Source organism: Chiloscyllium plagiosum, chromosome 2 (assembly GCF_004010195.1).
Source record: "Chiloscyllium plagiosum isolate BGI_BamShark_2017 chromosome 2, ASM401019v2, whole genome shotgun sequence".
In the NCBI taxonomy this organism is placed as follows: Eukaryota; Metazoa; Chordata; class Chondrichthyes; order Orectolobiformes; family Hemiscylliidae; genus Chiloscyllium; species Chiloscyllium plagiosum.
In genome coordinates, this window is record NC_057711.1 from 144,096,500 (window position 1) to 144,112,058 (window position 15,559).

The 15,559-nt window shown below is 42.0% G+C and overlaps 2 protein-coding genes across 2 annotated transcripts in view; both read right to left on the reverse strand.

Moving 5' to 3' along the window:
- LOC122558311 (beta-1,4-galactosyltransferase 1-like) overlaps window positions 1-972 on the reverse strand; it is a 45,806-nt gene extending 44,834 nt beyond the window's left edge. Inside the window, exon 1 of the mRNA XM_043706739.1 lies at window positions 363-972. Within this exon, the coding sequence (XP_043562674.1) occupies window positions 363-972 (610 nt within the window). The remainder of the gene's footprint in view (window positions 1-362) is intronic.
- Window positions 973-5,846: 4,874 nt separating this feature from the next.
- Window positions 5,847-15,559, reverse strand: part of leprotl1 (leptin receptor overlapping transcript like 1) — a 43,474-nt gene continuing 33,761 nt past the window's right edge. Inside the window, exon 4 of the mRNA XM_043720428.1 lies at window positions 5,847-6,646. Within this exon, the coding sequence (XP_043576363.1) occupies window positions 6,530-6,646 (117 nt within the window). The 3' untranslated portion in view covers window positions 5,847-6,529. The remainder of the gene's footprint in view (window positions 6,647-15,559) is intronic.

Here is a 15,559-nt window from a genome sequence, read left to right on the forward strand (position 1 = left end):
AACTGAGGGGGGTGGTGGAAGGAATTGAGGGGTGCAGCAATCGTTTCGAGTTGGAGGGTGAGGTGACTGGATTTTGAAAGGGATAGTGGAGGCGGGTGGTGGAAGAGGATCAATGAAGTGAAGCCAAGTTTGGAGATGCCCGAAAACCAACATTATAGGTTACAAAAATAAAACAACGACAGAGACACGTAGTTGTAATCTCGGAGGAAGGGAGGGAGGGGGAAGAGAGACAGGAGGAAGTGACCGTCTAGCCGCAAGCTCTGTAAACTCGATGTCCCGATTTCGTTTTCTGGAGCGGCGGGACAAATAAAAGAGGCAGCAAAAAAAATAAATTAAACAACCACTCCGAGGGCCCCGCTTACCGAGATGCGGCGGGGTATCCGGGCACGGCTGTAACGGCGATGGCGGCGGACTCCGGGGAGTGTGGTACTCGACGCTGTAGCTGCTGTTGGTGCTGTTGGCGAGTGGGCCCTCCGCGGTGCCGGCCCCGTCCTCCACCAGGAAGCTGCCGAAGCGCCGCACCATCCGCCCGCTGTAGACGTGCATGTCCAGGTAGTAGAGCAGAGTCACGGCCAGGTGCACCCCGGACAGCACCATCACCACCAGGCAGGTCGCGTGCAGCCCGCGGGCCGGCATCGCCGAGCTCAGCGCCATGGCTCGCGACACCCGGGGGCCGTGCACCAGCGGCTTTCGCCACCCGCCAAGGGGACCCGCCGCGAGACTCCGACACAGCCGCACGGAGCTTCCACTCCGACCAACCGGCGCGGCGGGGGCGGGGCGGGGCCGACGGCTCACACCAATCAGCGATGGGCATCGCGAGGGTCGACCGATCAGAGGCCATGTCCGCCCGGGTAAGGGCAAACCAATCAGAGGCCGCGTTCTCCCGGGAGGGGGCGTGTCCACCGGGGAACCAATCAGAACCGAGTACGCTGGTGAGCGGGCCAGAGGTAGTTTCCATGAACAATATGTCATGGAACCGACAGGGAGCAACCTATCTTAGATCTGGTGCTGTGTAATGAGACAGGAATAATTAATAACCTCATAGTTACAGATCATCTTGGAAGGAGTGACCACGGTATGGTTGCATTTAGAATACAGATGGAGAGTGTGGAGATAAATTCCAATATCAGAATTATAATTTGCTTAAAAATTACATAAATCCAGGTAAGATTCTGTAACTCCCACTATAGAAATAGAATCAGTATGACCTAACATTGGCAGGAGACAGACTTTAACTTCACACCTTCAGTACATTAGCTGAGCTGAGATGACACCCATTGTTAAAAGCTATGTTGAGAATGATTTGGAGATGCCGGTGTTGGGCTGGGGTGGACAAAGTTAAAAATCACACAACACCAGGTTATAGTCCAACAGGTTTAATTGGAAGCACTAGCTTTCGGAGCACTGCTTCTTCATCAGGTGGTCCTTCACCTGATGAAGGAGAAGCACTCCGAAAGTTAGTGCTTCCAATTAAACCTGTTGGACTATAACCTGGTGTGTGATTTTTAACTTTGTACACCCCAGCCCAAGTAACTAAGGAACACAAATGGAACTTTATCTTTCATTGCTAAAGGGATTGAGATTAAAAGCAGGCAAGTGATGCTATATAGGGTGTTGGTGAGGTGACACCTGAAGCACTGTGTGCAGTTTTGGGCTCTTTATTTGAGAAAGGATGTAATGGTACTAGAGGGGTGCACAGGAGGTTCACTCGGTTGATTCTGGAGTTGAGGGGGTTGGTTTATGAGGAGAGACTGAGTAGACTGGGATTATATTTATTGGAATTTAGAAGAATGAGGGGGATCAATTAGAATCATATAAAATTATGAAGGGAATAGATAAAATATACATAGAGAGGATGTTTCCACTGGCAGGGAAACTAGGACAACAGGGCATAGTCTCAAAACTGGGGGGGAGCAGATTTAGGACTGAACTGAGAAGGAACTTCTTCACCCAGAGGGTTGTAAATCTATGAAATTCCCTGCCCAGTGAAGTAGTTGACAGTACTTCAGTAAATATTTTTAAAGCTAAGACAGATTTTTTTGAACAATAAAGGAATTAAGGGTATGGTGACAATAGACAATAGGTGCAGGAGTAGGTCATTCTGCCCTTCGAGCCTGCACCACCATTCAATATGATCATGGCTGATCATCCTTAATCAGGATCCTGATCCTGCCTTATCTCCATAACCCTTGATTCCACTATCCTTGAGAGCTCTATCCAACTCTTTCTTAAATGAATCCAGAGACTGGGCCTCCACTGCTCTCTGGGGCATTGCATTCCACACAGCCACCACTCTCTGGGTGAAGAAGTTTCTCCTCATCTCTGTCCTAAATGGTCTACCCCTTTAATGTCTTTTCTCAAATTTGGAGACCAGAACTGCACACAATACTCCAGGTGTTGTCTCACCAGGGCCCTGTACAGCTGCAGAAGAACCTCTTTGCTTCTATACTCAATCCCTCTTGTTTTGAAGGCCAGCATGCTATTAGCCTTCTTCACTACCTGCTGTATCTGCATGCTTACCTTCATTGACTGGTGTACAAGAACACCAGATCTCTTTGTTCTGCCCCTTTACCTAAATTGAGAGAGTGGTAAGTGGAGCTGAGGCCACAAAAAGACTAGCCATGATCTTGTTGAATGGCAGAGCATGCTGGAAGGGCCAGAGGGCCTACTCCTGCTCCTCGTTCTTATGTTCAATCACCAGCTAGACTTTCTCAGGGAAGTGACCAATCAAAGCTTTGGCCCCTCACGTAAGAACAAATCGGAGACTGGTACCCTCAAGGACAGGCTAATCAGAGTCGGGTCCACTCGTGGAAGCTAATTGGAACGTGGTCCTGTGTTCTGAGGAGCGTTAACTCTGATTTATTTCTAAACCTGTTGAGCTTTTCCAGCAATTTCTGTTCTCGTTCCTGATTTACAGCATTCACGGTTCTTTCAGTTTTCATGGAGTATGGTTCTGTCATGAAAAGATCCAAAATTCGAAAACTGACTAATCAGCACTTGAGCAAAAGCCACCCCTGGGAAAATACAACTATAGCCCCATTGGGAGGGACAATGAGAACCAGTAGGGCAATAACTCTCAGAGAGGGCAAATGCTTGAACCAGTCAGAATAGAAGTGACATTTAAAATTCTTTCATGCAGTGCGAGCTTCAGGCTAGCATTCATTGTGTTGCTCATCCCTAATTGCCTTTGAGAAAACGATGATGATCTGTATTTTTGAAGCAGTCCTTGTTGATACATCCACAGGACTACTGGAGAGGGAGTTCCAAGATTTTGATCTAGGTGCCATCAAGAGCTGTCATTTGTTACCAGTAACAAACTGTTATTAGTTTCCAGATCATCAAATAGAGTCTTAATGGAATTATATATTCAAGTGCTATAATAAACCATCTTCTACATTGTTAAACAGCAAGCATAAACCAGCAAAGGCATCCACATGAACTCCAAAATTAAACTAATTGAAAATATCTGATCACAGCCTCCACTTTGTGGCTAAGGTAGAAGAGAAGACAGGCTGCGTATTTGTCTCTGGACATAACAGATTACCATCCTCAACATTTTTGACGCAGTATGCCTAATATAGTAGACTGCTCTAGCAGGATCAATGCAGGGTCAAGAGTGCGTTACTGGGAAAGCATAGGAGATCAGGCAGCATTCAAGGAGCAGGAGAATCAATGTTTCAGGTATAAGTTCTTCATCACTAATGAGGCTTGTGGGCCGGGGCTGAGAGATAAATAGGAGGAGTGGTGGGGCGGGGCGGTGGGAAGGTAGCTGAGATAGCGATAGGTGGGTTAAGGTGAGGGAGAAGGTGATCGGTCAGTGATGGACAGGTAAGGAGGGCGGTGCCAAGTTGGAGGCTTCGGAATGGGATGGGGGTAGGGGAGGAGGGAGAGAAGATGAGGTAGCTGTTGACATCCACATTGATCCTGTGTGGTTGCAGGGTCCCAAGGTGGAATATGAGGCATTCTTCCTCCAGGCGTCGGTGGAGGAGGCCCAGGACCTACATGTCCTTCATGGATGGGAGGGGGAGTTGAGGTGTTCAGCATGGAGCGGTGGGGTTGGTGGGTGTGGGTGCCCCAGAACTGTTCTCTGAATGATCTGTGATCTGATTTTTGCAGATTGTTTCAGAAATCATCTCTGGGACATAAACCCGCCACACTTCCCTGGATGTATTTCTGAGAATATCTGTGTGGCACAGTGGTTACCACTGCTGTCTCACAGCGCCAGAGACCCAGGTTCAATTCCCACCTCGGGCAACTGTCTGTGTGGAGTTTGCACATTCTCCCCATGTCTGTGTGGGTTTCCTCTGGGTGCTCCAGTTTCCTCCCACAGTCTAAAGATATGCAGATTAGGTGAATTGGCAGTGCTAAAATTGACCATAGTGTTAGGTATAGGGCAATGGGTCTGGGTGGGTTGCTCTTCAGAGGGTCGGTGTGGACTTGTTGGGCCGAAAGCCCCTGTTTCCACACTGTATGTAATCTAATCTAATATCCTCCTTCAGTACAACTGTAATGCTATCCCTTATCAAAACTGCCACTCACCCCCTCTCTTGCCTCCCTTTCTGTCCTTCCTGTAACATTTGTATCCTGGGACATTAAGCTGCCAGTCGTGTCCATCCCTGAGCCATGTTTCTGTAATTGCTATGGTATCCCAGTCCCATGTTCCTAACCATGCCCTGAGTTCATCTGCCTTCCCTATTTGACCCCTTGCATTGAAATAAATGCAATTAATTTATCAGTCCTACCCTGTTCTCTGCTTTGTCCCTGCCTGCCCTGACTATTTGACTTGCTTCTTTTCTCAACTGTGCCGGTCTCAGAGCAACCTCTTTCCTCACTATCTCCCTGGGTCCCAGTTGTGGCAGGGCAGATGCTTATACCAACATCCATGCATCAACATCATTTCTACATCAATGGTAGATTCCATAATGGCTCCTGCAGATTGGAAGATAACAAATATAACCTCACTATTTAAGAATGGAGAGGTAAAGTTACATTGGTAACTGGGAAAATGCTGGAATCTATCAGAAAGAATGTGATAACTCATCTTGTAAGAATAATTGTAGGATGGAACAGAATCGACATGGATTTATGAAAGGAAAACCATGTTTGACAAAGTTCTTGGAGCTCTGAGGCAGTAACTAGCAAAATAGATAAAGATCATCAGTGGATGTAGACTTTCAGAATCCTTTCAGTTATAGCCCAAACCAAGAGGTTAGTAAACAAATTTAGAACCATTGAGATGCAGGTAATATACTAGCATGGATTGAGAATTTGTTAACAGGCAGAAAACAGGTCATTCTCAGGCTGACAGGCTTGGCAAAGAGATGTCACCAGGATCAGCCTTGGGCCTCAGCTGTTTACATCACAATCCATAACAATGACTTGGACATATGGATAGGAGTTGGAAGCAGAAATTTACATAAAATAGAAGTAAATTTAGAATAGATGCATGAACGTTTAACAGAGAGAGAAATTCAGGAGTGTTAGCTTATTAATCAGAAGGCGCATTCAAAATACATGATACATATCAAAATACAAAAATAGCTTACTAGAAGAAAAGGAGTTTTGAAGAACTGATTAGGAAACTTGAGGAATTTCGTTGCCTGTAGGGCTTTAGTAAAGGGACGAGCTATAACTGGCAAGTTATGGTACTAAGTGGATCAGTTTCAAAATTGAGCTAGGGTAACTAAGGGGGTTACCCTAAGACCTCCTCTCATTGACATTCATGCTTTCAAAGTTTACAAAACTATTATAATTTCAGGACATATTAAAAATATACAGAAATAAGATATTTAAGATGCATAGAACACAAGTCACAATTATCAATAAGATCAGTACAATTCTTAAAATTATATTTTAGCAACTTTACTGGACACACTGATTAACACTTCCTTTCATAAATATGCTGAGAATGATGACGACAACAATAATCAATTCACCAACTGAAAACACAAGTACAATATACTAGTTTCAGTTATCGGACTTGATACTGAATTTTTGCATTAAAAAAAGTACACAGTAAAAGGTCAATTATAATACAGCTTGCAACACTGGAACCAAATTTACAATCTCGCACTAAAATCTTACTGTACATACAAGCACCACTTGTTTACACTGAAACACAAAAGGCAGCAAATACTTTGATTTGAAAAGAGAATAAATCCCTTTTGTTAGTTTATAAAAGCTTTACGTCAAAGCTAGCAAAATAACAAATCAAACAGTTGTTTCTTCTTAAAACATTTCCTACAAAGTTGCAATTGATTTTGTCAATTTTATGATATGGTTATTAATGTTGCAGCAGTAGGAATTGCAAAATCAAACTATCCTGATATGAAGATAATATTTAGGCTAACAAAGAAGGATGCAGTCACTTACAAATGCACACTAGTGCAGACTATCAAATGTCAATGGAAAATGTAACAACTCAGCATATCTGGCGTTGGTCGTTAGTTGATGTTATTGCAGTCTTTTTTTGGATGAATTCTAGAATGCAAATATTCTCCCCTCCAGCAACTGTTGGCATGTTTATCTCTCACCACTGCTGCCAGCTGAAGTCATCGTTTGTGCCAAAAACCATAAAAAATCCCAGAATGGTGGCAAAGATGATTACATTGCCCGTTAGCACCAGAGAACATGCTCCCCATTGAATCTGAAATTATATTAGAAAAATAACAGTTTAAAAATAAATACTTCAGCACATCTGTAACCAAAAACATCTGAGCTGGATACAACACTGCAGTTGTGGTCTGAGGTTGTGTGATATTTTACATGATCATGCTGTTTTTGTAATGGTATCATGTGTGATTTAAATTCACATTTATGTTCTGCGAATTGTGATTCTGTTTGTGATTTAACATTGACATATTCTAAGTATTCAGACACTGTCTATGATTTAACGGTTTCATTTTGCATCTGATGTAAGTTCTATCTGGGGTCTGTTAAGATCTGTTTCCTATGTATTGTGGGATCAAGCACACAAACTAAATAGAAACCTTTGAACACATGGAAGCCTTACACAGTTGATTTCTATTACACATGGTTTAAGTAAATCATAGTCAATAAAAGTGAATTAAATGAAATGGACACATCTCCTGAACAATTTTGAGAATCATACAGATTGAAGGAGACAGTGATACAGTTTATTTAATTTTCAGGAGCATTTAATAAAGGTCAACTTGTAAAACCTTTAATTAAACTAACTGTGACTGGGTAAGTGTTAAAAACAAACAAAAAGTGTGACAATGCTCAGTTGGCATTTCTACAGAACAAGTTAACATTCTCAGGTTGGATATTGGAAAGTAGTAGAGAAGTAGTGACAAACACAGAGAAGCTCAAAGTTTCCTGGTGTCAATCAGGTTGCATTTCCTCACTTCCATCCCATTTGTAAGGGAGAAGGATGGATAGCGTGATGGCTATCCACCCAGAAGTGCAGGTAAAGGCCAGCAGATACCCGCTGACCACAGTCTCAAGCACACAGACCAGGGCTCAACAAACCCCCAAGCTATTTTACCAAAATGATGATCCAGTTGCTGTGACTGTTTCAATTTTAGAAATGTGTGAAAAGCAATGAAAGGACATCTCCCATATGCACTTCTTTTGCTTGTTGCCTGTATCAGAAGAGGACACTATTCAACTTCAAAAGACTGCTCACAATCCTTAACTGGATGGTATATTTGCCCTTGAGCCATCATTCCATTGACTATGCAGAGTAGGAGGGTTGAGATGTGAATCTGATTATATTATCAGGATTCTTATTTCAAAACATATTTCCTGCCCTGTGAGATTAATCCTTCATGCAAACTATAAAAATTTCGTAATGGATCATCAGCAGTGAAAGAAAAGTGTTTCCCACCCTGAAAACTAGGGTTAAGGTCATGGAAGATTTCATTTGCCAAATGTTGCTTATTTGCATAAGATTATATGTCCACCTGCAAAATTATGCTGTGTGTTAACATTATTGGCAAATTTGACAATCTTGCAGTTGCAGCACAATCCAAGTGGTTTAAACATTTACAAAAATAGCTGTATAAATTACGTATTGTATTGACAGATGCAAACTGCTACACATTGTGTAAAACAGCTTGAAATACATGTGAATTAGAATTAGAACGAGATGCTTCAAAAACACAATAATTAACTTTAGACTAAGCTAGGTTAAAGACTATGTAATGTAATGAAGTAATTAAGATGGCAAATAAGATAGGGATGTAGAAAGCAGACTTGTTCTACCAAACTAATGGATCTTGAAACTGCATTAGTTAGACCACAAAGTGTATAGATTTGGTCACAATTCTACAAGGTATGCATAAACGTTAGAAGAACAGCAAGATGTTTCAACTTGTAAACTCCATCTGTTTAGTACTGCAAGAGGATGGGGAAGGAGGGTGTATATGTTCTATATACTTATAAATTGTTTATTAAAATTCTTAGGTTTGGATGCACTTTCTGTCAACTTAAGCATACATTCCTAGTCCTGTATGTATTGAAAGTGTGTGCTGTATGCAAATGTGTCACATTTCAGAGGTCCTATATCCTGTGCAGTATTAAGTTTAAGATCTTGCTCTAGATATTCCTTTGGGCATAGAGTCACTTAAATAAATGTTTCAACATGTTGAAGAGCATGCCGGGACAGTCCAATAGCCAATACATTAACCTAGAAGCAGTAAGATACCACCTCCCCACTTTTTAAAAAAAAAGTGATAAATAATTAACAAAAAATGAAATTATTGAACAAAAGTATACATTGGTTAATAGAAACAAGAGTTAAGTAACTTTTATTTGTAATCTTTTAAAGTATTAGCTTTTTAAATGTGCAGAGTGAATGGAGGTGAGCATGTACAGTCGGCAAATATTATTGGATCATTGCTGTCAATAAACATTTTGTGTTCAGGACTTGTTGCATTCCAGGAGGATTCCAGCAGATTAGAAAATCACTAATTAAACAGAAGTGCCTCTGTTTAAGAAGGGAGGGAGTAAGAAATCAGGAAACTATAGACTAGTTATCTACTGTGGGGAAAATAGTCGAGTCCATTTTTAAGGAAGAAAGTAACAGAATATTTAGATTAGATTCCCTACAGTGTGGAAACAGCTCTTCGTCCTAACCAGTCCGGACCGCCCCTCCGAAGAGTAACTCATTTCCCTCTGACTAATGCAGCTAACACTATGGGCAATTTAGCATGGCCAATTCACCTGACCTGCACATCTTTGGACTATGGGAGGAAACCAGAGCATCCGGAGTAAACCCACACAGACACGAGGAGAATGTGCAAACTCCACACAGACAGTCGCCCGAGGCTGGAATCGAACCTGGGACCCTGGTGCTGTGAGGCGGCAGTGCTAACCACTGAGCCATCCAAAAGAATAGCTAATGCAATCAAACAGAGTCAGCATGGTTTTGTGAAAGGGGAATCATGTTGGACTGATTTGCTGTAGTTCTTTGATTACTGAAGAAGCAGAGTTGAAAAAAAACATGTGGATGTAATGCATTTGGATTTCCAGAAGGCGTTCAATTAGATGCCACATATAAAGTTATTGCACATGATGGGACCTTTTAAAATTGGGAGTAATAGTTTGGGGATTGGTTAACACACAGAAAATAGAGTTGGGATTAATGGGTCTTTTTCAGGTTGGAAAGATATAAATATGTATGTAAGTTAGCTCACTGAGTGGAAGTTTTGTTTTCAGATGTTTTGTACTACGTAACAGCATCAGAAAGAGTCTCTGGTGAAGCACTGGTGGTATATCCTGCCTCTCTATTTATTGGTCTTGGTTTCTTAAGGTGGGTGATGTCATTTCCAAGATCTATAAGTAGAGAGGCGGAACATACCACCAGTGCTTCACCAGAGACTCTCACTGATGACATTATCTAGTCATGGTGACAAAACGTCTGAAAATAAACCTTCAAGTTCAGCGAGCTAACTTACTACTTATCTTCAACCTGAGCAACAAATCTTCTCAAAGATGTAAATATTGCAGAGTGGTTCCACAATGATTAGTCCAAAGGCCTCAGTTATTTACTATTTATATTAAGGACTTGGAGGCAGGAGCAGAATGCAACTTATCCAAGATTGCTGATGATACAAAAATAGGTGGCAGGGCAACTTGTGATGAAGATATAAAAAATTAGCAAGGGGTACAGACAAGTAGAATGAGTGTATGAAAACCTGGGCAGATGGAGTTTAATGTAGGAACATATGAAGGGATGCATTTTGGCAAGACCACCAAAAAGCTATTATTTAAATGTAGAAGGCTTCCAAAAAGTGCAGCACAAAGGGATCTGAGTATTTATGCATGAAACACAAACACTTATCATACAGTACTGCAAGTAATTAACAAGGGAAATAGAATTCTAACCTTTATTTCTACGGCTTGGAGTTTAAAAACATGGAAGACTCATTACAACTGTACATGAGGCCACATCTAGATATCAGGTACAACTTTATTAAATCATATTTAAGGAAAACTGTATTACCATTGGAACCAGTTCAAAAGAGAAACACTAGGCTGACTTCTGGGAAGAAGGGGTTGACTTATCAAAAACAGCTAAATAGTTTAAGCCTTTATTTACTAGTGTACGGAAGAATGAGACATGATCTTATACTCTCTTCCACCCTCTCCTGTCAGGCAGAAGATAAAGAAGTGGGAATGCATGTACAAACAGATTCAAGGACAGCTTCTTCCCCGCTGTTATCAGACTTTGGAACAAACCTCTCAAGTGTTAACTCTGGTCTCCCTCTCTGCAGCTGTAACACTATTCTGCAGTCTGTTCTGCTATCCTGATACACTTCGTATGGTACAAACTGCCCGTACAGCATGCAAACCAAACACTTCTCACTGTGTCTTGGTACATGTGACAATAATAAATAAATCAAAGAAACAAAATTCTAAAAGGGCCTGACATGGTAGGCATTGAGAACATACATTCATGGAGGAATATCAAACTAAGGGACATAATTATAGAATAAGGGGGCACACATTAAAAATTGTGATGCAAAGGAATTATCTCTGCCAGAGATAGTGAACATCTCTTGTGAATGCTAGATTATTGAAAATATTTAAAGGGGAAGCAGATAGATTTTTGAAATGCCACAGAGTTGAGGGCTCTGATTAGCTGACATGAAACAGGAGTGGACGCCTACGGCAGATCAGCCAACTCTTGATGAATTGCAGAACAAGCTTGAAGGGCCAAATGGCCTGTTCCCATTTTTTACGTTCTTATTCCAGCGATGCCCATATCCCACAAAAAGATAGAGACACAATGTCCTACCTTTGCGTTTACAAAAGGGCTGGTACCTGTCTGCCAACTCTTATGGAAACCCAGACCACAGACTTCACAACCCATTAAGTGTGAGATGCTTCTTTCCTCTTGTACATTGTTTTGGACCCCTTTTCTCAGGAAGGATGTACTAGCCCAGGAGCCTGTTCAGAGGAGGTTCATGAGAATAACATTTGAGGACTCTGGGTTTAGACTAGATGGAGTTTAGAAGGATGATGGGTGATCTAATTGGAACATACAGAATACTGAATGGCCCAGACAGAGTAGATTTTGGGAAGATGTTTGCACTGGTCGGAGAGACTAGGTTCTGAGGGCATAGCCTTAGAGTAAAGGGAAAACCTTTTAGAATGGAGATAAAGAGAAACTTCTTCAGCTAGAGAGTGGTGAATCTATGGAATTCACAGAAGGCTGTGGAGGCCAGGTCATTGAGTACAATTAAGACTAAGATAGATTGGCTCTTCAGGATCAAGGGTTACGGAAAGAAAGCAGGAGAATGGAGTTGAGAAACTTAACAGTCATGATTAAATAGCAGCGATGACACAGTGGGCTGAATGGCCTAATTTCTGTTCCTAGGTCTTATGGGTCTTGTATGACCGAGATAAAAATCAACAAGTGCAGAAAATACCAGAAATACTCAGCAGGTTTGACAGCATCTGTGGAGGCAAACAGTGTTAATGCTTCAGGTTAGTTATTTTTCATCAGAACTAGGAAAATTTAAGGAGTAATTGATTTTGAACCAGTGAAAGAGACAAACGTGGGAAACAGAACAGAAGATATTATCTGTGATGTGTTGGAGGGCAGCATAGATTAAATTACAAAACATTCCATGCTACAAAACCCAGGGGAGTGGGAAAGGGAAAAGTAAAGAAACAAAATGCCTGTCTACAACTGGTCTAAGTGGCTCAATAACAAGCACAAACTATGAAAACATTCATAGTTATGCTTCTGACATATCTTCCTCTCCCGTCACAGAAATATTCTTGCCCATCATGGTTTACAGGGTCCTTAATTCTATCCAATCCATTTCATGCACTTATGTTTCTTGCTCCCTTTTCCAAAAGATAAGTTCAAAACCTCATGGAGGTCCCCACGATCAAAGCACTGGCATATGTCTGACTCGGTCATCTTACAATCCCGAATCCAATAGGATGTCCTCATTACCAAAGCAATGATCAGTTCAGACGACTGTTGGATGGATTGCTGGCTCATCCATTCCTCTCTCTCCATCAAATGCTCCCAGAAGCGGCCGAAGAAGAAACCATTCAGAGAAAAGTTCAACATTGAATGGCTTCAAGAGCCGAGCACACGAGCAAAACCCCAATAATGTCTTCATCAGAATCTCCAAAAAGAGTTTATCTTAACAGAATGGAGGAAGTCTGGAAAGAGCTGAAAATAGTCATCATTCATGCTGTGAGGAAACCATCAGCTATATGATCAGGAAACACCAAGACAGGTTCAACGAAAATAACTACAACATCCAAGACTTCATCAACAAGAGGTGGAAAGCTCTCCACGTCTGGCAAAACAATATCACCTGAGAGTCAAATAAGAAATCTCAAACAGCAAAGGCAGAGTTACAAAGAAGAATGAAGGAAATCAAGAACCAATGTGGACTGAGAAGGCTAAGCAGCTGCAACTTCTTGACAACAAGCACAGTTTATTCTGTGCCACTGAGATAACATATGGATCCAACATCCTTGACCCCAAACCGGTACATAGTAAGGCTGGAATCTTTTGAGAGCTAGAAAAAAAAATCAGCCTCTGATGAACAGAACAAATCCAAGAATTCCCAAACTGCAATGCAATTGTCAATGGGGACAATGGAGACAAGTTTGAGGAAATCCCCCAACTTCCCATCAAAGATTACCATGGACTGCCACCTGATGTGGCAGAAGTTGAAGCTGATGGTAGACACATGAAGAGTGGAAAAGCAGGAGGAGGAGATGGGATTCCAGCAAAGATTTCCAAACAGGGAGGAGTGGAGCTTACCCACCATTTCCATCAACTGTACCTGAAATTTTGGGACAAAGAAGACATCCCTGCTGATCCTGGGGATGCAAGCGTCACCACCACCTTCAAGAAGAGAGACAACATGGACTGTGGGAATTACCAAGATATCTACCATCACTGGGAAGATCATCGCCCAAATCCTTGCTAGACGCCTTCTCCCAGTCTCTGAGGAAATCCTTCTGAAGTGCTAGTTTGAATTCAGATCAAGCCATGGAACTATTATTTTCACTGTTCAACAACTCCAAGAGAAACAGGCTCAATGCCAATCATTCTATTTGGCCTTCATCAATCTGACCAAGACTTTGACTTAGTCAATCAGGAAGTGCTATTCAATGTCCTATCTAAAGCCATTCTCCAGAGAAATTCATCAACATCCTCATCTCCTCCACAACAGGATGTCAATGACAGTTATCATCGATGGTAACATGACAGAGTTCTTTGAGGTCAAGACAGGGATGTGTCATCGTCCCCACCATTTTCTCCATCTTCATTGCCACCATTTATCGTCTTGTCAAGAACAAGTTTCCCAGTGGGTCAGGCAGCATCCATGGACAGTAAGCAAGCTAACATGTTGAGTCCAGATGTGCTCTGCTGAAGAGCTATCTAGACTAAAAATGTTAGCCTGCTCTACACCGATGCTGCCTGATTCGCTGTGATTTCCAGTATTTTTTGTTTTCGGTACAAATTCCAGCCCCTGCAATAATTTGGTCCCAAGCTTCCAGGTGGTGTGGACATTTTTTTGTCCATCCTCTAGACACTTTTTCACCTCAACCGGTTGAAATCTTGGAAGAAATCAATACCTCGCTTGTGGAGCTTCAGTATGTGGATGACAATGTCATATCTGCATTCTTCAAGAGAATCTTGAAGCCTTAATTAATACCTTTGGGGAAGCATCCCAAAGAAGTGATCTCAGTCTCAAACTCAAGATGACTCAATCCTGACCAGGTCAAGTTCCAGTCCATCCCTCCATTAAGATCAATGGAAAAATCGTCCCAAATGTGGAATATTTCTCCAACCTGGGAGGATACCTCTCATCTAATGCTGACATTGATGTGGCAATTCAACATCACATCTAATGTGCAAGCACCCTCTTCAGATGCCCAAGGCTGAGAGTCTTTGACAACTGTGATATCAGTGCTAATACCAAGACCCTTGCGTATGAGGGAGTCACCTTTTTGACTCTTCTGTATGGCTCTGAAACTTGGACTCCGTATAGACACCACTTTAAGACCCTCAAGTACCATGGATGCTGTTTGAGATGGATTTTCTGCATCAGCTGGGTTGGCAGGCGTATTAACATCAGCATCCCTGAAGCAACCAATAGCCCCAGCATCAAGGTTATGACCATCAGAAACCAACTCCACCGGGACAGCCACGTGCTTAAGATGCCCAAGTTCAAATGATCAAATCACCTTTACCCAATGCAAAGGAGGCACTCAAGCAAGAGGAAGGACAGTGAAAGACCATATGAAATAGAAGCACACTTGAAAGCTGGTGTAGGAACAGAAGGAATGGGGTGTATACGTTCACAGATGATTGAAATTGGCAGAATAGGTGGAGAGAGCAGTAAGAATACAACATCCTCTCCTTTGCTAATAAAGGCATAGAATACAAGAGTAAGGAACAGTTGGACTATTGTGTACAGTTCTGGGTGCCACATTACAGGAAAAATGTGAATGCATTGGAGAAATCGCAGAAGCGATTTACAAGAATGGTTCCAAGAATGAGAAAATTTCAATGATGAGGATAGATTGAAGGATTGTACAATTCATGTTAGAGTGTAGATGACCAAGAAAAGATCTGATAGAAGCTTTGAACTTCACAAGTGGATTGAATAGAGTAGATAGGGAGATACTGTACCCTCTTGTAAAAAGAACAGAAACAAAAGGTCTGGATTTAAAGTGACCTGCAACAGAACTAAGGATGAAGTGAGGAAAACTATTTTCACTCAGTTGAGTGGTTAAGGTATAGGATGCTCTGCTTGGAAGTGGGTGGTTGCAAGTTCAATTGAGGCATTCAAAATACAATTGGATGATTATTTAGATGAATATAATATGCTAGACAAAGAGGAAAAAGTGGGAGATTGGCACTTGGTAGTGATTCTGAATCAATGGTGCTGGAAGAGCACAGCAGTTCAGGCAGCATCCGACGAGCTTCAGCAAAATCGACGTTTCGGGCAAAAGCCCTTCATCAGGAATAAAGGCAGAGAGCCTGAAGCGTGGAGAGATAAGCTAGGGGAGGGTGGGGGTGGGGAGAGAGTAGCATAGAGTACAATGG